Raw genomic sequence first — 22,848 nt, forward strand, 5'->3', positions numbered from 1 at the left:
TACTACACCAGTAGATGAATTCAGAGAGGTGTAATTCCAAATTGGGGTCACTTTACTTGACTTGACTGTATAGTTCCAGCCATATATAGGGTATCCCTGTACCTCAGGTGAAATTGTACAACACATTTTGTGATGCACCTGATGGTTCAAAATGCTCACCACACTTCTAGATAAATTCCTGAAGCAATGCAGTTTAAAAAATGGGGTCACTTGCGGGGGGTTCTAACTTGTTAGGCACATCAGGGGCTTTGCAAAAGCAACATGGTATCCATTATCTATTCCATCCAATTTTGCACTTCAAAATTCAAATTTTCCTCTGAAAAATGCCCCTTTCCCTCTGAGCCCTGTAGTTTTTCATCACTTAAGGGCTATCAATGTACTCATTAGAAATTCCATAACAAACTATATTTTCCATTTTCTCATGTTACACTTTTATATTAAGGGCCACGTTGGGCCAGAAATTTGTTACCTGTACCTGCTGTCTACTGCTTCATATTTTTTATCCACCTATCTTCTTGTTTTTATGCCTTTTTGCATTCGAATAAATATAAAAAAGTTTACAGAATTGTGCTGGCACTATTACTACAATTGCAATTATAAAAAAAACCTATGTAATCTTTTTATAAGAAACCATGTATCTTATTATAGAAATAAGTATCCTTACACAATTGTCAAGCACTTCTTCTACCATTTGCCTCCTCAATTTGTCATCCACTGTGAAAAAGCATCTCAAGTCCTTCTTGCTTAGAAGATACACAAATTTCAGGTGTCATGTGACTAAGTTTTTTATCCTCTATGGAGAGTGGAGTGGGTAAGAGGAGTGAGGAACAGGGTAAGGAACAGACAAAAACTATCATGCAAAGATCTTTAACAAGTGTTTTGGCTCATATCAGATCTCAGTACAGGTCAAAACAGTTCAGTTCTGCTGTAAGATGTCCTCCATGTTTTTGCAATTAGTCTATGGGGGAAGAGGGGAATGAAAGGCAGGCATTCCTCCCTCAATGCTGTCTCGCCAATGGGAGAATCACTGCAGCCTGTCTCCTCCTCTATCTCCCAGTGGATTGTCAGCTACAGATAGAGCATGCATTGTGGAAAAATCTTGAGAATGCAAGATAAAAGTCATATAATGGCAATATATAGTATTATAATTCATGTACTCACAAAGGATACCTTATAGGAATGATCGAATACTTTGATTATTCGGCTTTGCGAATATTTTCCGAATTCCTCGCCACTAGTCTACTATTCGATGCGCAATGTAAGTCGTTGTGAAGCCCGAATAGTTCCAAATAGTTGTTATTCGGGTTTCCCATAGACTTACATTGTGCATCAAATATTCGCGAACAGTCAAATAGCGGCGAGATATTCGGAAAATATTCGCGAAGCCGACTAATCGAAGTATTCGATCATCCCTAATACCTTATTATGAAAAATTACATGTAAACATTGTTAAAATGTAAACCTTCAAGAAACTTTAACTCTTTATCCAGCAGAATAATAAATTTATAATTGCATTTCTATGATTATTTAGGAGATATGTCTATGATACTGTATTTTGCGTGCATTTTTGTTTTACTATATTTGATTTTTTTTTTCTAGGTGGAAAGGATAATGAAGCTCTCTCTTCATGAAGTTATGACTCACTCTATTATAGCATACACTAAATCTCCAAGGAAAGAATGGGTTCTTCACTGGCCAGGGCAAGTTGTTTCAGCATCAAGTATGGTGCATTGGACTACTGATGTCTCAAAGGTAATTAGTGTACATAAGTTGTTTGCTTTGTTAATACTTCTAAAATGTTGTCACTGTTATAACAATGGTGTGTGTGTGTCTTATAAAGATCATTTAGTAACTTATTTTTCTCATATGTTTAATAAATCAAGCTTAAGAGCTCATGCTCATCTCATGCTAGGGCTCTGATATCTTACAATATCTGTGGCATTGTGCTGTGTGATAAAACTACACATTTTAGAGTGGTCTTTTATTGTGGCCAACCTAAGGCACACCTGTGCAATAATCATACTCTCTAATTAGCATCTTGCTATACCACACTTGTGAGGTGGATAGATTGTCTCGATAAAGGAGGAGTGCTCAGTAAGAAGATTTAGACAAAATTTGTGAACAATATTTGACAGACAAAGGCCTTTTGTATACAAAAAGTCTTAGATCTTGGAGTTTACCTCATATAAAATAAAAGCAAAAAAAAAGTGCTGTGAATGTGATTAATGAATGTATAAACTCCAATGTAGCTATAAAAGATAAAAACGTAAGCTTTTTAATCAGTGTCCTTTGACTAAGAAGTGCAAAAGCCATCCAACCATGCTTAGGCAATACTTTAATATGGATCGTCCCTAAACACTATTGTCCAACCGCTCCATGTGCCCAAACTAGCCTCATCTGAATAGTTAGTGAAAAGGAGATGAGGCATACCTCACAATTAACACCTTGTGTGAGTAAGATGGGTTAATAATGGTGTTGAACCCTTAAGGGGATCAGACCCTCCCATATGTACTGCAACAATGAAAAATTATATATGACTCGCACATTTTTAGCACTAAATGAATGTACAGGTCCACAAATCCCCTAGGTGGCCAATATATAGATATATACATGCATGGTGTGGCAGCATACTGCAATTAAAGATCATATTTACTTCAATATTGTTGTAAACATTAAAAACGTAAGGTAATTAGTCAGGATCTTTTAAACAAAGAGCAGACAAACCATCCAGCTTCGCCAAGGTGACTATTTAATATGGATGGTTCGTACACACTATTGTCCTAGAGCTCCATTTGTCAAAACCAGCCTCATCTGTATAAGTGGGAAAAGGAGACCAAACAGTTTGCACTTAAAACCTTGTGAGGAAGAGATGGGTGAATAAGTGTGCAAAGCCCTGGAAGTGGCTACACCCTCCACTAAGTACTGCAACAATGACAATAATCTATAGTGCCCATACACCTTTAGGCTATGTGCGCACTTTGCGTTTTTTCATGCGTTTCTGCAGCGTTTTGAACTGCAGCATTTTAATGCCAAAATGCATGCGTGTAGTGTAGAGTGTGTAGAACAACAGGTCCCAGAATAACTTAGTCTGAGTCCAAATGTCTTTCAATTGCTCTTTATTCACTTTTAGATGTTATTGTAAGGTAACCCGGGCGATGCTTCAATAAACCAGGGGAAACCAGGTATCCTTTGGGCCAGTCTAAGGGTAGCTATTAACTCGCCGTCCAAGCACTTCTTTTTTCGGATAACTCCTGACCTGAAGTACCGTGGGGTCTATCCAGGGAAGTCGCTACTGCTTTATCTCCCCTTTTTGGCCCATTTGCCGGCAGCGTGGACCAAGTGAGATGGCTCCAAGCTCGATCCCCTTATGGTTCCCCTCGTTGCTGCTGAGGCTCGGACTCTAGATGGTTGATAAGGTACTTGTAGTACCCTCACCAGCAGGTTTAGCAGGTAGTTAAACTTGTGCCTGCTCTGGGAACTTGTATCCCGTATGTGCCTAGTCACCAGGAGTCCCCAAACTCGACTGACTCTCTCTCTGTCTTTCTAACTGTCTGACTGGTAACCGTTCTCCCCCACTAACGGCTACTCCACTTGCAGGTTCTGACTAGTGCGAGCGCGCGTCTGCGTCTCCTAGCAACCACCGCTCACTACTACCAGACTGGCTTGCTCCACTCCTTTCTGCCTCTGCATCTTAGCTTCCAGGCCCTCCACTACACCCCTTGATGAGATGTGGAGGAAAGCCCCCTCTTGAGTCTACCCAAGGGTCCCCTCTCAAGGTATGGGAGACCTGGTTGCTATGTGTCTGTGCGTACACACCCTATTCCAGCCTTTAGGATTACCTGGAAGTACTGCGCCAGCATGGGTGCAGTACTCAGTGGTGCCTGACCAGGTCAGGGGCGCCACACACTATGCTGTTGAAAACACAGCGTTTCAGTTGCAGAAAATTTGGCAAAAACTCAGCGTTTAAAGAAGCAGCATGTCAATTGTTTTTGCCATTTTGGCAGTGTTTTGCTCACATTAGAGTCAATGAGAACTTACAAAACGCATCCTAAATCAAAATCCCAGCGTTTAACATGCTTTTTTGATACAGAAAACATGCTTTTTTGACAAAATAAACGCATGCGTTTTTTACTTTATAATAAGGACATGATATGTCCCTTTACACAAACACATAGTCCAACAATTAAATTAATGAAAATCCATAATTTAACGTTATTTTATGCATAAATATTAGAACACAGTTGTGATTTTAATAAAATTAGCTATTTTGTGCATGATTTTAATCATGATATTTGTTATAATTTTTTCCTGTTTTATTCATAAAGTTTGAATGTTTAAACTTTATTTAGTAGTGTATTTGTATTTAAAACGCATCTGACTTTAAGCAATGAAAAAGCATGTAAATCGTGGTTAAAATGCGGTAAAAACGCAAGCGTATTTTTAGAGTTTTCGTGGTCACAACCAAATTTGACAAAGACAATTTCTGCCAGAGGATGCGTTTAGAACTGCAAGAAACTCATCGCAAAGTGCGCACATAGCCTTAGTATTGAAACATATAAACTTATATTTTGATACAGGAAAACGCAAGTCACAAAAAAAGAAAACTTGACAGGAAAAAAAGATCTAAAATTAAAATAAATTCCCAGGACATGATTAAAACCATACTTTGATCAGTTAAAAACAAAAAATCCAGATTAGCGACACTTATAAATATTTAAAGACTTGTTATGCTTGTCCACACCATGTTAGTGCTCACATGACTGTAACGTTGATTAAAAAGAATGGTTTTATTCCCTTGCCTGTTTTATAGCAAAATTTGCCCAGAAATACTACCACCATCTATATATATAATTGCCTTATTCTGTCTGTCTGTCTGTCTTGCTCCAAAATTGTGTCCTTACGGTGATATGTCCTTACGGTGACAAACAGCGGATTGGCCGCTGGGCTCGCCATGGCCCCGCCACCCCGCACGGATTGGCCACTCGCCTCGCCTCGGTTCCGCCTCTTCCGCACGGATTGGCCATGTCCTTACGGTGACAAACAGCGGATTGGCCGCTGGGCTCGCCATGGCCCCGCCCCCCCGCACGGATTGACCGACTCGCCTTGGCTCCTCACCCCCGCACGGATTGGCCGCTCGCCTCGGCTCCGCCCCCCCGCACGGATTGGCCGCTCGCCCAGGCTCCGCCCCCCACACAGAATGGCCTCTCGCCCCGAGGTGAGCGCATCAAGGTCCTGCAGCGGCGGAACACACACACACACATAAGAACAGACACACACGCACACACATCAGATCACACTCACTCTCACACACACACCTCACACACACATCAGATCGCATCCACATACTCACATCATCCCGTGATATCGCTTGCTTCTCGGCGGCGATCCTGTGCGTGCAGTGACCTTCCAGGACCTGCCGGAGGATCACATGGCTGGAAGCATGTGGTATCTCCGGATGTTGGGATTGTGTGAGCACGTATGTGCGATATCGTCAGTGTGTGTGTGTGTATGCGATCGGATGTGTGTGAGTGTGTTCTGATGTGTGAGTGTATGTGTGTGAGTGTATGCGATCGGATCTGTGAGTGTCGGCAGAGGAGCACGGCGTGCAGCACAGCTGCTGGGACCGCCCACCGGTGGGCACAGGGAGAAGTGGGGTGTGTGTGTCAGTGTATGCAATCAGATGTGTGCGTGTATACTGTCTGATGTGTGACTGTAGAGCACGATGGGGGGTGCACAGCATGGGGGATGGAGCACGATGGGGAGTGCGCAGCATGGGAGATGGAGCACGATGAGGAGTGCGCAGCATGGGGGATGGAGCACGATGGGGAGTGCGCAGCATGGGAGATGGAGCACGATGGGGAGTGCGCAGCAAGGGGGATGGAGCACGATGAGGAGTGCGCAGCATGGGAGATGGAGCACGATGGGGAGTGCGCAGCATGGGGGATGGAGCACGATAAGGGCATCGTGCGCAGCATGGGGGATGGAGCATGATGGGGAGTATGCAGCATGGGGGATGGAGCACGATGGGGGGTGCGCAGCATGGGGGATGCAGCATGATGGGGGGTGCGCAGCATGGGGGATGGAGCACGATGGGGGGGTGCACACCTCCCCCCAAAACACACACACACACTGTCACACACGCACTGCATAACACACCACACACACACTAAGAACCACAAACACTGCCCTACACAGACACCCACACACACAGACAACGCCGCACACACACAACACCCAACACACAAACACCGCGGCACAAATATACGCACATACCGCACAACACACACATTGCACAAAACATACCTCCCCCCAAAACACACACACACCCCACACCCACACAAACCGCGCAACACACACACACAACGCTACAGACACACAGCGCTCCACAAATAACGCAACACATGCAACACACAAACAACACCGCTCTTACCCCCCGCCACACTTAGACAACACCCAGAACATGTACAGTGCCCTACACAAACACTTGGTAACTACAGACAACAACATCTATATATATAACAAAAATCATATATTAACTACACAATACGTAAATTCTAGAATACCCGATGCGTAGAATCGGGCCACCTCCTAGTCAAGTATAAGTTGATTGTCATGATGAATATCCTGTAAACACATTCATAGTAAGTCATCATTTCTGCCGTACAGAGCGGTGCTGATACACTGCTTTCTACAGCATAAGCGATCAGATAACCACAGTAGTGCACTAAGGGAACAGTAAATACAATAAAAAGTGAATATAAAGAAAAGTATGAAAAAATAAAGACACAATTTGAAATCACCCCTTTTTGCCCCCTTTGAAAATAAAAAAACAATAAAAAAAATAATAAAAAACACATACAGTATTTAGTATCACTGAGATTAGACATGTCTGATCTATCAAAACATAAAAATAAATGAATCTGATCAGTAAATGTCAGAATTTATTTATTTTTTTTAAATTCCAGAATTATTTTTTGGACAACCACAACAATGCAATACAATGCAAAAACATTGCTTCTACCAGATAATGGTATCAATAAAAAATGTCAGTCTAGGGCGCAAAAGAAAAGCTATAAGTTGACTCGAGATTCCAAAAAATAAAATTGTTATGGATACAGATGAGCAAACCCAAGGTTCGGGGTTTGGTATTCGCAACGAACACAGACTTTACAAAACAAACCAGAGTTTGAGTTTGAAGATCAGGTGCTTTATGTATGCAAACCACTTGTACGAACCGGCTCACACTGGTGATAACAACAGCACGATTGGATGTAGTGTGCACCAAAAAAATTTGAAAAACCCCGCCCACTTGTTCCTGGAAGTGCTCTATTTATGGCTGGCTGCATGTGGGCAGAGACTTGCCCAATTAGTGACTTCATTGGGGTTCAGGTCCCAAACCAAACTTTTTCAAAAGTCCCGTTGCACAGTTGAACTTCCATGGCTCCGCTCATCTCTAGTTACGGTTCACAGAAAAGGGCACCAAAAGCAGTTTTGTTTGTTTTTTTTTTTACAAGCTTCAGAATTTTTTTACTACTGAAATTGAAAAAAAACTAAACATGTTTTGTATTTACATACTCCTACTAACCTGCAGAATCATATTTCCAGGTCAGTTTTATCATATAGTAAAAATGATAAATAATAAAATTATGGAATTTAATTTTTTTTGCAATTACACCACACTGTTTTGATTCAAAGTACAACTCATCCCACAAAACACAAGCCCTCATACAGCTATATTGATTGAAAAATTAAAAATTATGGCTCTTAGAAGAAGGTAAAGAAAAAATGAAAGTGCAAAAATGGAAAATTTCAGGGGGGTGAAGGGTTAAAGGCCACTCAAATTGTACAAAAATGTACATTTTCCAAAATGTAGGTTTTTTTGTAATTTGCTTCCATACGGATTCAGAAAAATGGTGGCTGCCATTTTTCTGAAAAATAAAGGGCTATTAAAATATTTTAAAAAATATCTATAGTTATCTTACTGTTCAGTTCTCCAGGCCTTCAAATCCTCACTGTCCCCTATTTCTTCCTCATCACATCTTCTTATTTTCACATTGAGTCCTAAAATCCTGGGCTACTTTAAAGTAGACTGATATTTCCCCTCGAATGAGGCCAATCACGGGGACTTTGAGCATTGAAGCGGAGGTGCAAGTGAGGTGAATAGTAAGATGAGTATAAAGGCCCTGTCAAATAAAGAGATAAATCTTTGGCAGATCTGTGGTTGCAGTGAAATTGTGGACAATCAGTGCCAGGTTTGTGGCTGTGTACAAATGGAACAATATGTCCATGATTTCACTGCAACCATAGATCTGTCAAAGATTTATCTCTGTGTGTGACGGGGCCTTAAGTGTTTTAAAAATATTTTTTTTACATATTACACATTTTATTCTCTGGGTTTTTTAGTAACTCCAAAGCTTAATAAAGGACATTCAATTTGCAAATAATAACTTCTCTGTGAATTGAATTTACCAGACAAATCTGCACGATCAGGCAAATTCAAAACTTGCCAGATCTGCCCTTCTTTATTACATTCTATTGTATAGTATAAGTGCTCTCCAAAAAATAATATTGCCACAAAATGTTCTCCTATAATTTTAGTGCAGCTCAGTAACCTCCCAAAAATATAGTGTGCCATTCTAAATTAAAAAATAAAAATTATATTTCACTTGTCATCTAGCAATAGACAATAGTATTAGCGAATAATGGCCTCTTATGACCTGCCTCCTATGGAATGACAATATCCTCACAATCCATGCATCGTAGGAGAGAGTGCCAAAACGTGGTTAGTGATGTTAGGGTTCCGATGCATTGAAGACCATCTGTGAAGATATTGTACTAAAGGGAAGGATCTTGATTTCATCAGCAGCCTGCTTCTCCCTGTTTTTCCCTGATTATCTTAATTATTGGTTAAGGAAAACTTGGAAGAATTAGCCATATAACACAATTGTCCTCCATAGCTTTGCATAAAGTAGGGTGTATAACTGTCCCATTTCCTCTGTGCAGAGCATCTTGCACATTAGGAGATGCTCTGTTGTGTTTTCCTGGGCTTCTGGCTGGCAAGTTGATTGACAGCACTGGCTTCCATGCTGGTTCTGAGAGGTGCTGATTTCTCAGGTGTTCCATCTTCTGGGTAATTGCTCTGCTTCTTTACTGAGCATGCTCCCCCAGAACGTTGCTAGTCGTACATTTGGGTTCTGCTGTTGTGCTGTTGGCCTGAGTTCCTGCCAGTGTTCTGACCTTGGTTTCCTGACCACGGACTGTTGTTTGACTCCTGTCTGCCCATTCCCTGTTCCTGTCGTGACCTCACGATTTTCTACCTCGGATCATGACCTGACTACGCCTCTGTACTCCCTGTTCCCATATGTGACCTCCTGTTACCAGTCTTTCCGTTTGTAGTATCCGTAAGTAGTGACTAGTGTTGTGAATGTCATCTGTGTGGGTGCTGTTTTGGAGCGTCCTCTGGTGGCCAGGAATGGTAGTGAAGCTGAGTCTGAGTCTATGTCTCATACAGGTGTCATCGTTAATTGGGAATTAAGGAAGTCCTATTGCAGACAAGCCTGGTGTATATAGGAGAGCTCTTTTTGCCTTGCTGGCCCTGGTGAAAGTTGAATTTTCCTCAGTTTCTGAACCTGGCTTGGAGTTCTGTCCTTCCCTGTTTTCCTCTGCAAGACCTCTGCAGAGAAGTTTGCAAGCTTTTGCTTTGCTTCCTTGTTTACACCTTAGGGTGTTTGTTTTTCTTTTGTTTTGAATCTGTTTTCTTGCAGGTGAAGATTTGCTTTTCTAGTTTGGTGAGCATGGGTGTTCCCCCTTTGCTAGCTCTTCTGCAATAAAAGGGAGATTTCCCCTGTCAAACTTGATTATTTGGGGGGGCGAGGCGATGTAGCTTGGAGAACGGTCGCATGGTGAGGGAGCTCCTGACATCCTGTTACCATCCTGCTAAGTACTGACAGCTCAGCATCTCACCTTCTCCTGGGCACCATCCCCCGATGTGCGGTGACCCCCTCGGGCTTCCAGGGTGCTGCTTTGGAGGATCTGACCCGTCGGGACCCGCAGACAGCGCGGCGGTGTAAAGGCCATCAGGAGCCGGCGGCTATTTTCCTGTAGGCTGCAGAGACGCCGTACCCTGTGCAGCTGGCTTTTCTTCCCTCCCTGTACCTGAGGAGTCATCTGGGGGAGTCGGGGCATGGACGGACATCAGCAGCAATCGGGGCAAGGCAGTGTGTGCCCTGAAAAACGGGTCCCGCACTCTCCCCTCACACTTACAGAGACAGCCCCGCCGGCTATCTGATCAATCCTGCTTGCAGCACTTCCCCCCCTCCCTCCATACTCCTCGGCTCCTGTGTTATCACTGAGATACCACGGCTGTGTAGACTGGATATCAGGTTAAATGGTGAGAGCCTTACAGCAGAGAGCCCGGCCTCATAACTCACTGAAGAGATAGAGATACCTCCCCTCTCTCCTGCACAAATCTTTAACCCTTCATACTGTGGATAGAGTTCCCTGGCTTGTGGACTGTGACATATAGTGGAGAGATAGTGATCTGGAGGCTGCATTAACCCCTTGGACGCCTGGATATCAGGTTACATGGTGAGCAGAGCCTGGCCTCATAACTCACTGAAGAGATAGAGATACCTCCCCTCTCTCCTGCACAAATCTTTAACCCTTCATACTGTGGATAGAGTTCCCTGGCCTGTGGACTGTGACATACAGGGCTCACCGAGTTCCCACTTGACCCTCCCCTCTGGTAGCCCCCCCTAGACCCTTCCTGGCATGACTTATTAACTGCAGAGACAGAGATACAGCATTGTGTCTCACCAGCTAAAAGAGTCCACTAAAGCTGGACAATGCCACAATTTCCATTTTTCAGGATTTTTCGGTGGACCTCCAGAAGCAGAGGGCCCAGTTTATGGAAGTCAAGAGACTGCTCAGAGAACGTAACATCCTATACTCAATGATTTACCCAGCTCGCCTCCGGATCATCAATGAAGGCGAAACGCTTTTCTTTTCTACGCCTGAGGAGGCTTCCGAATGGCTCCAACTGCACCGAGGAAACAAGGGGAAGTGACTACAATAGAAAGAAGGTTTATGTGGTGGAGGGGAGTGTTTCTTTTTTTTTTTTTTTCTCCTCCCCCCCTGAGTATTCTTATGTACTAAATGATAGTTCAAGTTTCAGGAGCTTCCCCTCACTATAAACGCCATACCAACTATACCTACCACTGATGTCAGTGACAGTATCCCCTTTATGGCTTGATTGGAAGGGCACTGGACGCTGCCTTGATTCTTCCGCGATTTTATGCGAGAAGAGTTATCCGTACAATGTGTGTCTGTTAGGTTATTGTTCAATTTATGCTCTGCCGATGTCTTTGTTGCTAACTCTTCTTTGTTACAGAATACGATATGGTAGAGAGAGCACAGAAGAGATAACAGTTTTACTGGGTCGGGCCCATATGTTCGAATTCCGAGATGGGTTCTAATTTTAAATGTCGAATGTGGAACGTGCGAGGTCTCGGGACTCCAAGGAAAAGGGCGAAAGTTTTTTCACAGGTTAAACGCTATGGTCCCTCTCTAGTTGCACTGGTGGAGACGCATTTGACCAGAGACACGACTAAGCTTTAACAGAAATCTTGGGTTCAGTGGTCAATTCATGCTTACCATACTAGCTACTCCCAAGGGATCTCCCTGCTTGTCCATAGGTCGTTGCGCTGGGACCTTCGAGTTGCCCGTAGAGACCCTGAGGGGAGATTTATCTTTGTGCAGGCTGCCATTAACACTCAAGAATATGTTATAATATGTCTTTATAATCCCCCTCCAGCTAATTTGGCGATAGTTAAAAGCGCGGTCAGCTTTCTGCTCAGCTATCCAGACGCCTATGTGCTTTGTATGGGTGACTTCAACTTAGTTATGGACGATAGCCTTGATAGACTTCGGCTAGATGACACTTCCCATGTGACCGTGTCACCCCCCACTACATTTTCTACCTACATGCAGGGCAATGGTTGGTTAGATCTCTGGAGACTCCGGCATCCAGGGGTACGGGAGTACACCTGTCATTCCTCCACCAGGCGCACACTTTCCCGTCTGGACTATTTCTTTGGGACTAATGGACTGGCCCTGTGGGTGGAGGAGATACAGCATGGCAACAGGGGCGTCTCAGATCATAGCCCAGTGATACTGTCTCTTAAGTTCGATCACTCAACACACCGCCCTATATGGAAATTAAACACATTCTGGTTGAAATTGATTGGGCCAAATGACAGAATCCCTGACCAGATGGACTGCTTCATTAGTGCACACGTGGGGCCCAGGCCCATCAATCTATTTTGGGATACCCTTAAAACCTACCTGCGAGGTTGTCTCATATCGACAATCTCCTATATTAAACGGACTACCTCACAGGAAGATGACATAGCAGAGCGAAAGGTTGGAGAGGCGGAGAAAGCTTATATTGCCAATCCCTCTAATGAGAACAGACAGAAATGGCTCAGTGCATATAGAAGATATTCACAGCACATAGACACTAAGTCAAAACGTAAACTATTCTTCACAAGACCACGATATTTTGAACTGGGGAACCAGTCCAGCAAACTCCTAGCGTTTATGGTTAGGCAACATAACTCCTCTAACACTGTGCTTCAATTCCGTAGGCCAGACGGTAGTATGGCCACTTCCCCCACTGACATCCTTCAATGCTTTTGTAGCTTTTAAAGATCGCTTTATCAGTCTAAAAGTGGGGCGACTATGACAGACTGCCCGACATACTTAGAAGATGTAGACTTCCTGGGGCTTACTACCACTCAGCAGGCTTTTTTGGATGCCGAAATCACTCTGGATGAGCTGAAATCTGCAGTGGCAGATCTGGCTGTGGGCAAGGCTCCAGGGCCAGATGGCTTTCCGATGGAATTATATGGGAAATACCAAGAGTTCATGCTACCACATTTGCTGGAGGTGTTTGTTCAGGCCATGCTGGAGACCTCTCTCCCAGACTCCTTTTACGATGCTAATATCCTGGTGCTTCTGAAAGAAGGGAATGACCCCTCAGAGTGCAGATCCTACCGTCCCATCTCACTTGTAAACGTAGATTATAAAATTTTCACTAAAATATTGGCCACTAGACTGAACTCTGTCATATTAGATTTGATTCACCCTGATCATACAGGGTTTATGCCAGGGAACAGTATCTCCATTAATGTCAGAAGAGTTCAGTCGGTGGTCCACTCAAGTACCTTGGTGATGGATAATAAGTGGGCCTTGGCCTCGCTGGACGCAGCCAAGGCATTTGATTCTGTGGAGTGGAGTTTCCTGTGGGCCTGCCTTCCAAAGTTTGGATTTGGTCCTAAATTTTGTGATTGGATCCAGATGCTGTACCATGCTCCCCGAGCTAAGGTGGTGGTCAATGGTATTCTTTCAAACTCCTTCTGTTTGGGAAGAGGAACCCGGCAGGGGTAGCCCTTGGCCCCGGCTCTTTTTGCTTTGGCCATCGAAGCCCTGGCGATCAAGATTCGATCAGACAGACTGATTCAGGGCATACGCATAGCAGATCGGGTAGATACCATAGGGCTGTATGCGGATGACATGATCATATTCATGGAGGATGTGGAGCAGTCTCTGCCTCGGGTGGTTGATATTATTGACGAATTCAGTACATTTTCAGGACTTTACATAAATTGGGACAAATCTCATTTGATGCCCCTGTCCCTCAGCCCGATGTCCGGCTTGGAGGCATTGTCCCCGTTGCCGCTGGTTTTTAGTTTTAAGTATTTGGGGATCATTATAAATCGAGATAGCCGACAGGACCTACAGTCTAATATTTACCCTCTATTGACAGTAGCCAAAACTAAGTTCTCGCTATGGAGTAAGCTGCCCCTATAGGTCCCGGGATGTGTCAATTTGGTGAAAATGATTTTACTTCCCAAACTCCGTTACTTCCTCCAGCATAGTGTGGATCCAATTCCTAAATCCTTTTTCTCTTCCCTGAACTCGTTATTGTCTGGGTTCATTTGGGGCACCACACGACCTAAACTGAAACTGACCGCACTACATAGATCTAAGCGACAGGGAGGGCTGGCTCTGCCGGATTTCTACTTATATTACCTGTCGGGCCAGCTGAGGGTGCTGTGCTCATGGATGCCAGGATCCGACCTTCCTAACTCAGAGAGCCACCTTGCACACGCTGCCGCAACAAGGTGCTTACTTGGGTTTCTGGAACTGGATGGAACTGGCCCGTCTAGGATGCTGCCACTACTCAAGTTGGCACGACGGGTTTGGAGACAAGGTAAAAGGGTGGTGCGTTTCTCGGGTATTATTGTCGAGATGCCCTTATGGCAGAACAAGTATTTCCCTACGCTATTAGAACACCCGGCCTCCGTCTTCTGGAGTTCCCATGGCGCTCTCACTTTGAGTAACATTTATGAACAAAATGTCCTGTTGTCCTTTGGAATCAAATCCACTCCCAATTTAATGTGGCTAGATGTTACTTCTTTAGACTTCTGCAGCTTAGATCAGCAATCCAACATCATATGCAGAATAGGATAGGAGCTGCCCTTATATCCTCTTTTCCCTTAATTTGAATTCTGCAGTCCCAGGGCCCTAAAGGACTGATCTCATCTCTGTACACCCACTTACTGTCTGTAGGAAATGAGTCCCAGCCACTGACTGTTAGGAGGAGATGGGATCTGATAGTCCCGAACTTACATGAGGAGGACTGGGAGGAGATTCTTGAATCCCCAACTAAGGTATCACCCTCAGTTAACAACAGAATGACCCAACTATATATCATACATCGAGCGTATTTAACTCCTTTAAGGTTGTTCAAAATGCAACACCGGGCAACCCCTGACTGCCCGCGGTGCTATAGAGGGGATGCTGACTTCCTTCACATGATATGGGGCTGTCCGGTGGCTGCAACCTTTTGGAAGGAGGTTGTCTCAGTCTTGTCCTCCCTGGCTCTTTTTCCTATACCCCTTGAACCACTTCTCTGTATATTTGGGGTTAGGGATGAAGGGACATGGTCACACTATCACAAAATATTTCTGCGGAAATCCCTTTTTATGGCCCGGAAACTCATAGCCATGCAGTGGATGGGCAGTTCTCCTCCTATGGTGCGAGCATGGATAGAACCGGTGAACAAAATGCTCCCGTATGAGCGGACTGTACATCAAAACAGAGGGTGTCTGGAGAAATTCAACCGGATATGGGAAATGTGGAACTCCACCCCTTTGACCTTAACTGATTGAGTACAATATATTCATATGTCTCTACCAGTACTGAATACAAAACTGATTGTGGAGGAGGGCAGTTTCCAATGTCTAGGACGGTGTTATCGGCAGAGCTAGTTATTAGTTATTTACTGGTTTTGTTTGTCTGTTTGTAGTATTTACTATACACTCAAATGCAATGTAATCAGCTATCTCATTAACCGAAAGGTACTATAGCAGTTTTAAAATGAACATTTATTTAGCAATATAGCGACTAGTGATGAGCGAGTACTAAAAAGCTCGGGTGCTCGAGGCTCGGGCCGAGCATCCCAAGATACTCGTGTACTCGGACCGAGCACCGAGCCCAATGTTATCCTATAGGAGACCCGAGTATTTTTATGAAATCACCCCTGGCAGCATGTAGAAACCCTAAAAATGTCACAAAAGTCTCAGAAGAGTGCTCAAATGACATGGCAACAGCATGGGGAAGATCCCTTGAAGCATTTATCACTCAAAAGTCACAGCTGTGAACAATTTTGTCCGCGTTTTACGCCATTTTTACGGACTCACCAGAAAACCTTCCAAAATGACACCAAAATGAATTTTCATGGCGGAAATGTTAAGGGCACATATCCAATAGCGAGATAGAGCTGGTGTATGTTACTTTTGGAGATTACATGAAAGATTTTACGTGAAAACATTGTGTGGCACTCTGATGTCCCATAGAAGAGACGTACATGAAGGCCTCTTGAGTCTAATGTGCCCATTGTAAGGAAGTGGGTCTATTGTAGTATAGCCCTTTGGCAGGGCAGCCAAAAATTGGGAGGCTCCACGTTGTCCCTGGATAGAGACGTGCATGAGGGCCTGTAAACCTGAAGTGCCCATTGTAAGGAAGTGGGTCTATTGTAGTATAGCCCTTTGGCAGGGCAGCCAAAAATTGGGAGGCTCCACATTGTCCCTGGATAGAGACGTGCATGAGGGCCTGTAAACCTGAAGTGCCCATTGTAAGGAAGTCGGTCTATTGTAGTATAGCCCTTTGGCAGGGCAGCCAAAAATTGGGAGGCTCCACGTTGTCCCTGGATAGAGATGTGCATGAGGGCCTCTAAACCTGAAGTGCCCATTGTAAGGAAGTGGATCTATTGTAGTATAGCCCTTTGGCAGGGCAGCCAAAAATTGGGAGGCTCCACGTTGTCCCTGTATAGAGACGTGCATGAGGGCCTGTAAACCTGAAGTGCCCATTGTAAGGAAGTGGGTCTATTGTAGTATAGCCCTTTGGCAGGGCAGCCAAAAATTGGGAGGCTCCACGTTGTCCCTGGATAGAGACGTGCATGAGGGCCTGTAAACCTGAAGTGCCCATTGTAAGGAAGTGGGTCTATTGTAGTATAGCCCTTAGGCAGGGCAGCCAAAAATTGGGAGGCTCCACATTGTCCCTGGATAGAGACAAGCATGAGGGCCTGTAAACCTGAAGTGCCCATTGTAAGGAAGTGGGTCTATTGTAGTATAGCCCTTTGGCAGGGCAGCCAAAAATTGGGAGGCTCCACATTGTCCCTGGATAGAGACGTGCATGAGGGCCTGTAAACCTGAAGTGCCCATTGTAAGGAAGTGGGTCTATTATAGTATAGCCCTTTGGCAGGGCAGCCAAAAATCGGGAGGCTCCACGTTGTCCCTGTATAGAGACGTGCATGAGGGCCTGTAAACCTGAAGTGCCCATTGTAAGGAAGTCAGTCTATTGTAGTATAGCCCTTTGGCAGGGCAGCCAAAAATTGGGAGGCTCCACATTGTCCCTGGATAGAGACGTGCATGAGGGCCTGTAAACCTGAAGTGCCCATTGTAAGGAAGTGGGTCTATTGTAGTATAGCCCTTTGGCAGGGCAGCCAAAAATTGGGAGGCTTCACGTTGTCCCTGGATAGAGACGTGCATGAGGGCCTGTAAACCTGAAGTGCCCATTGTAAGGAAGTGGGTCTATTGTAGTATAGCCCTTAGGCAGGGCAGCCAAAAATTGGGAGGCTCCACATTGTCCCTGGATAGAGACGTGCATGAGGGCCTGTAAACCTGAAGTGTCCATTGTCAGGAAGTGGGTCTATTGTAGTATAGCCCTTAGGCAGGGCAGCCAAAAATTGGGAGGCTCCACATTGTCCCTGGATAGAGACAAGCATGAGGGCCTGTAAACCTGAAGTGTCCATTGTCAGGAAGTGGGTCTATTGTAGTATAGCCCTTAGGCAGGGCAGCCAAAAATTGGGAGGCTCCACATTGTCCCTGGATAGAGACAAGCATGAGGGCCTGTAAACCTGAAGTGCCCATTGTAAGGAAGTGGGTCTATTGTAGTATAGCCCTTTGGCAGGGCAGCCAAAAATTGGGAGGCTCCACATTGTCCCTGGATAGAGACGTGCATGAGGGCCTGTAAACCTGAAGTGCCCATTGTAAGGAAGTGGGTCTATTGTAGTATAGCCCTTTGGCAGGGCAGCCAAAAATTTGGAGGCTCCACATTGTCCCTGGATAGAGACGTGCATCAGGGCCTGTAAACCTGAAGTGCCCATTGTAAGGAAGTGGGTCTATTATAATATAGCCCTTTGGCAGGGCAGCCAAAAATTGGGAGGCTCCACGTTGTCCCTGTATAGAGACGTGCATGAGGGCCTGTAAACCTGAAGTGCCCATTGTAAGGAAGTGGGTCTATTGTAGTATAGCCCTTATGCAGGGCAGCCAAAAATTGGGAGGCTCCACATTGTCCCTGGATAGAGACGTGCATGAGGGCCTGTAAACCTGAAGTGTCCATTGTCAGGAAGTGGGTCTATTGTAGTATAGCCCTTAGGCAGGGCAGCCAAAAATTGGGAGGCTCCACATTGTCCCTGGATAGAGACAAGCACGAGGGCCTGTAAACCTGAAGTGTCCATTGTCAGGAAGTGGGTCTATTGTAGTATAGCCCTTAGGCAGAGCAGCCAAAAATTGGGAGGCTCCACATTGTCCCTGGATAGAGACGTGCATGAGGGCCTCAAAACATTGTTCCCATTGCAAAGGAGCGGGTCTCATGTCGTTGTAATGTCCATTCTGAAAGAATGGGCGAAAAAATTTACCACTGGGGGTATACCTAAAACAAAGGCCTAACTATTGTAACGGTCATCATGGTGGCGCATGAGGAGAAGGAGGAGCAGTCCAGCGATTATCCAAAGTCCAGAAGTGTGTACCCATGGGTGAGTGGAGGTACATGGCAAATTCCCGTTACAAACTTTAAATTCCGCTCTCATTTGCTGGTGGTGTGGTGAAGTCTGGCCCAATCCAACCCTTGTTCATCTTGATCAGAGTCAGCCTGTCAGCATTTTCAGTTGACAGGCGGGTGCGTTTATCTGTAATGATTCCAGCTGTGGCACTAAAAACACGCTCTGACAAAATGCTAGCGGCAGGGCAGGCCAGGACTTCCAAGGCATAGAGAGCCAATTCATGCCACGTGTCCACCTTGGATACCCAATAATTGTAAGGCACAGAGGAATGTCGGAGTACAGTTGTTCGATCTGCAAGGTACTCCTTGAGCATCTGGGCAAACTTAGGATTTCTTGTGGCACTACCCCGCACCTCAGGGGCTGTGGTACGTGAGGGGCTGAGAAAACTGTCCTACATCTTAAAGATTGTTCCCCTACCTCTGGCGGATTGGACTTGTGCCCCTCTCGGCTGTACGCCTTGGTTGTCCACTGATTCCTGACCTATGCCGCTAGCGTTTCGTGAGGGGAATGCTTTGCCTACTTCCGTGACTATGACCTTCCGGAACTGCTGCATTTTGGCTGACCTCTCCGCCTCGGGAATAAGAGACATAAAGTTCTCCTTGTAGCGTGGGTCTAACAGTGTTACCAACCAGTAATGATTGTCGGCCAAGATGTTCTTAACGCGAGGGTCACGAGACAGGCAGCTTACCATAAAGTCAGCCATGTGCGCCAGACTCTTAACAGCCAGTACTTCAGTATCCTGACCAACACGATGACTGAACATGCTGTCCTCCTCCTCCTCCTCCTCATCTACCCTGTCCTCTGGCCAGCCACGCTGAACCGAGGATATGACTGGTGTGCATGTCATATCCTCAATTTGGCCGGAGAGTTGCTCCATGTATTCATCCTCCTCCTCGTCATAGTCCTCCACTGTACGTTGTGATGAGACGAGGCTGGGCTGTGTGCTATCACCCACACCCACTACTGTTTCTTGCTCCAACTCATCGCGCTCTGCCTGCAATGCATCATGTTTGTTTTTGAGCAGAGACCGTTTTAGAAAGCAGAGAAGCGGTATGGTGACGCTAATAATGGCGTCATCACCACTCACCATCTTGGTAAAGTCCTCAAAGTTTTGGAGGATGGTACATAGGTCGGACATCCATCTCCACTCCTCAGGTGTTATGTGTGGAGTTTGACCCATTTCCCGAAGGCTTAGGTGATGCAGGTACTCAACAACTGCCCTCTTCTGCTCACATATCCTGACCAACATGTGCAGAGTTGAATTCCAACGTGTGGGGACATCACACACCAGTCTGTGAGCTGGAAGATGCAAACGGCGCTGAAAGCCGGCAAGGCCGGCTGAAGCAGTAGGTGACTTTCGAAAATGTGCAGACAGGCGGCGAACTTTTACCAGCAGATCAGACAGCTCTGGGTATGACTTTAGAAACCGCTGAACCACGAGGTTGAGCACATGGGCCACGCATGGAACATGTGTCAGCTGGCCTCGCCTCAAAGCAGCCACCAGGTTCCGGCCATTGTCACACACGACCTTTCCTGGCTTTAGGTTCAGAGGTGTGAGCCAGTGATCTGCCTGCTGTTTCAGAGCTGTCCACACCTCTTCTGCTTTGTGGGGTTTGTCACCTATGCAGATTAGCTTCAGCACAGCCTGTTGCCGCTTCGCCGAGGCAGTGCTGCAGTGCTTCCAGCTTGGGACTGGTGTGGAGGGTACAGTGGATGAGGATGCGCAGGAGGAGGAGAAGGCTGAAGAGCATGACATTCCGGAGCTGTAGAGTGTGGGTGAAACTCTGACTGAGGTAGGGCCTGCAAACCTTGGTGTGGGAAGGACGTGTTCCGTCCCTCGCTCAGACTGGGTCCCAGCTTCCACAATATTAACCCAGTGTGCCGTCAACGAGATGTAGCGGCCTTGCCCACAAGCACTTGTCCACGTTTCTGTGGTTAGGTGGACTTTGGGTGAAACAGCGTTGTTCAGGGCACATGTGATGTTTTGTGACACGTGGTTATGCAATGCGGGGACGGCACACCGGGAGAAATAGTGGCGGCTGGGGACCGAGTAACGTGGGACAGCTGCCGCCATCAGGTCGCGGAATGCTTCTGTCTCCACCAGCCTAAAAGGCAACATTTCCAGCGCAAGCAGTCGTGAAATGTTAGCATTTAGAACTGTGGCATGTGGGGCGTTGGCAGTGTATTTGCGCCTGTGTTCAAAGGTTTGCTGAATGGATAACTGAACGCTGAGCTGGGACAAGGACGTGCTTGATGATGGTGTTATTTCTGCGTAGGCAACTGCAGGTGCAGGACCGGAGGAGGCTTGTTCGCAGGCAGCATGGACAGGGGATTGGCTTGCATGCACAACAAGTGAAGACGTAGCAGTGACATCAGCAAGCACTGCTCCTCGACTCTGTTGTACTTCCCACAAAGTCGGGTGCTTGGCTGACATGTGCCTGATCATGCTGGTGGTGGTCAGGCTGCTAGTTTTGGTACCCCTGCTGATGCTGGCACGGCAGGTGTTTCAAATGGCCTTTTTAGAATCATCTGGAGCCAACTTAAAAAACTGCCAGACTCGGGAAGACCTAACATTTGTACAGGCACCTTGTGTCGTGTTGTTGTTCCGGGGAACGGTTGCCTGACTTCTGCCTGGAGCCACCACCCTGCTTCTTACTGCCTGTTGGGATGCTACGCCTCCCTCCCCCTGTGCACTACTGTCCTCGCTCTGCATATCCTCCTGCCAGGTTGGGTCAGTTACTGGATCATCCACCACGTCGTCTTCCTCTTCCGCACCCTGCTCCTCCTCCTGACTTCCTAACAATTGTGTCTCATCATCGTCCACCCCTTGTTGAGACACGTTGCCAACTTCGTGAGAACGTGGCTGCTCAAATATTTGGGCATCTGTACATACGATCTCCTCATGACCCACTTCAACATGAGCTGGCGAGAGGCCAGAATGTGCGAATGGAAACATGAACAGCTCTTCCGAGTGTCCAAGTGTGGGATCAGTAATGTCCGAGGACGTGTACTCTGCCTGGTGGTAGAAAGGAGGATCAGGTTCTGAAATGTGCGGTGCAGTATCACGGCTACTGACACTTGACCGGGTGGAAGACAGAGTGTTTGTGGTGGTGCCAATCTGACTGGAAGCATTATCCGCTATCAAACTAACAACCTGTTGACACTGGTCTTGGTTCAAGAGCGGTGTACTGCTGCGGTCCCCAAGAATTTGGGACAGGACGTGCAAGCGAGTAGATGTGGCTCTTTGTTGTGGCGAAATTAGAGCTTGCCCACGACCTCGGCCTCTGCCTGCACCACTATCACGTCCACTTCCTTGTTCGTTGCCAATGCCCTTGCGCATTTTGCAATGCTGTGCTGACGTGTATTCACTAGACTTGTGCGTTATATCCAAGTTTGTGCAAAACGCACACAAGTGCACCTGTACGCTGCCACCGACAGGCACACACGTGCGGTTTTTAAATGCAAGCACGGACACACTAAGAACCTAACAGGTTTTTAGGAGCGACAATTACTGAGAAGTCTGACACTATCAGACACTGCTGACTGACGTGTATTATACACTAGACTTGTGCGTTATATAATAGTTTGTGCAAAACGTGCACCTGTATGCTGCCACCGACAGGCACACACGTGCGGTTTTTAAATGCAAGCACGGACGCACTAAGAACCTAACAGGTTTTTAGGAGCGACAATTACTGAGAAGTCTGACACTATCAGGACTGTTTTAGACTGTGTACACCAGCCCCAGATATGATGAAGACTGGTATACGGTCACCACTAGGAATGGCTATATACCCTGCCTGCCTGCCTGTATACTGCTACAATTGTCCTGACAAGGACTCTTCTGGTCACTAGCCTGTATTCCGACCTGGCTATACCCTGCCTGTATACGGCAACAATAGTCCTGAGAAGGACTCTGCTACTGTACTCCAACCTGGCTATACCCTGCCTGCCTGTATACAACTATAATAGTCCTGAGAAGGACTTCTGGTCACACTGTTTGCAGCCCTGCTGCGGAAATAACTATAAAGGGCCGCAAACCTTTCCCTGAAGCAGCAACACTCTCCCTGCACTGACTGTCTAGATGGCTGTGAGCAGAGCACAGCGCGCCCGCCGGTATAAAGGCTCGGTCACGCTGTGCAGGCCGGCCAATCACTGCAATTCCACAACTAACAGGGCTGTGGCATTGCAGTGGTCTGCCAGCCAATCCCTGTGTCACGCTCCCCGGGTCCCCTGCTCTGCTCCCCGGCTCACCTGCCACGCTCCCCGGCTTCCCTGCGTCGCTCCCCGGTTCTTCTGTCCAGTCTCCGCCGCTCCCCGGTCTCCAGCCTCCTGTGCCTGCGGTTCCCAGGCGTCCTGGTCCCCGCTCCCGGCGCCCGTCGGCTTCTCAGCCCCAGCCCGGCTCTGCTGCTTCCTCCTCACCGCTCCCTGCCCTGGCT

At 46.3% G+C, this 22,848-nt stretch overlaps 1 protein-coding gene across 1 annotated transcript in view; it reads left to right on the forward strand.

Annotated features, from left to right (window-relative positions):
* LOC142302376 (dynein axonemal heavy chain 3-like) overlaps window positions 1-22,848 on the forward strand; it is a 2,626,214-nt gene that overhangs the window by 789,874 nt on the left and 1,813,492 nt on the right. Inside the window, exon 26 of the mRNA XM_075343433.1 lies at window positions 1,600-1,752. Within this exon, the coding sequence (XP_075199548.1) occupies window positions 1,600-1,752 (153 nt within the window). The remainder of the gene's footprint in view (window positions 1-1,599; window positions 1,753-22,848) is intronic.

The sequence above is a fragment of the Anomaloglossus baeobatrachus genome, chromosome 4 (assembly GCF_048569485.1).
Source record: "Anomaloglossus baeobatrachus isolate aAnoBae1 chromosome 4, aAnoBae1.hap1, whole genome shotgun sequence".
NCBI lineage: Eukaryota > Metazoa > Chordata > Amphibia > Anura > Aromobatidae > Anomaloglossus > Anomaloglossus baeobatrachus.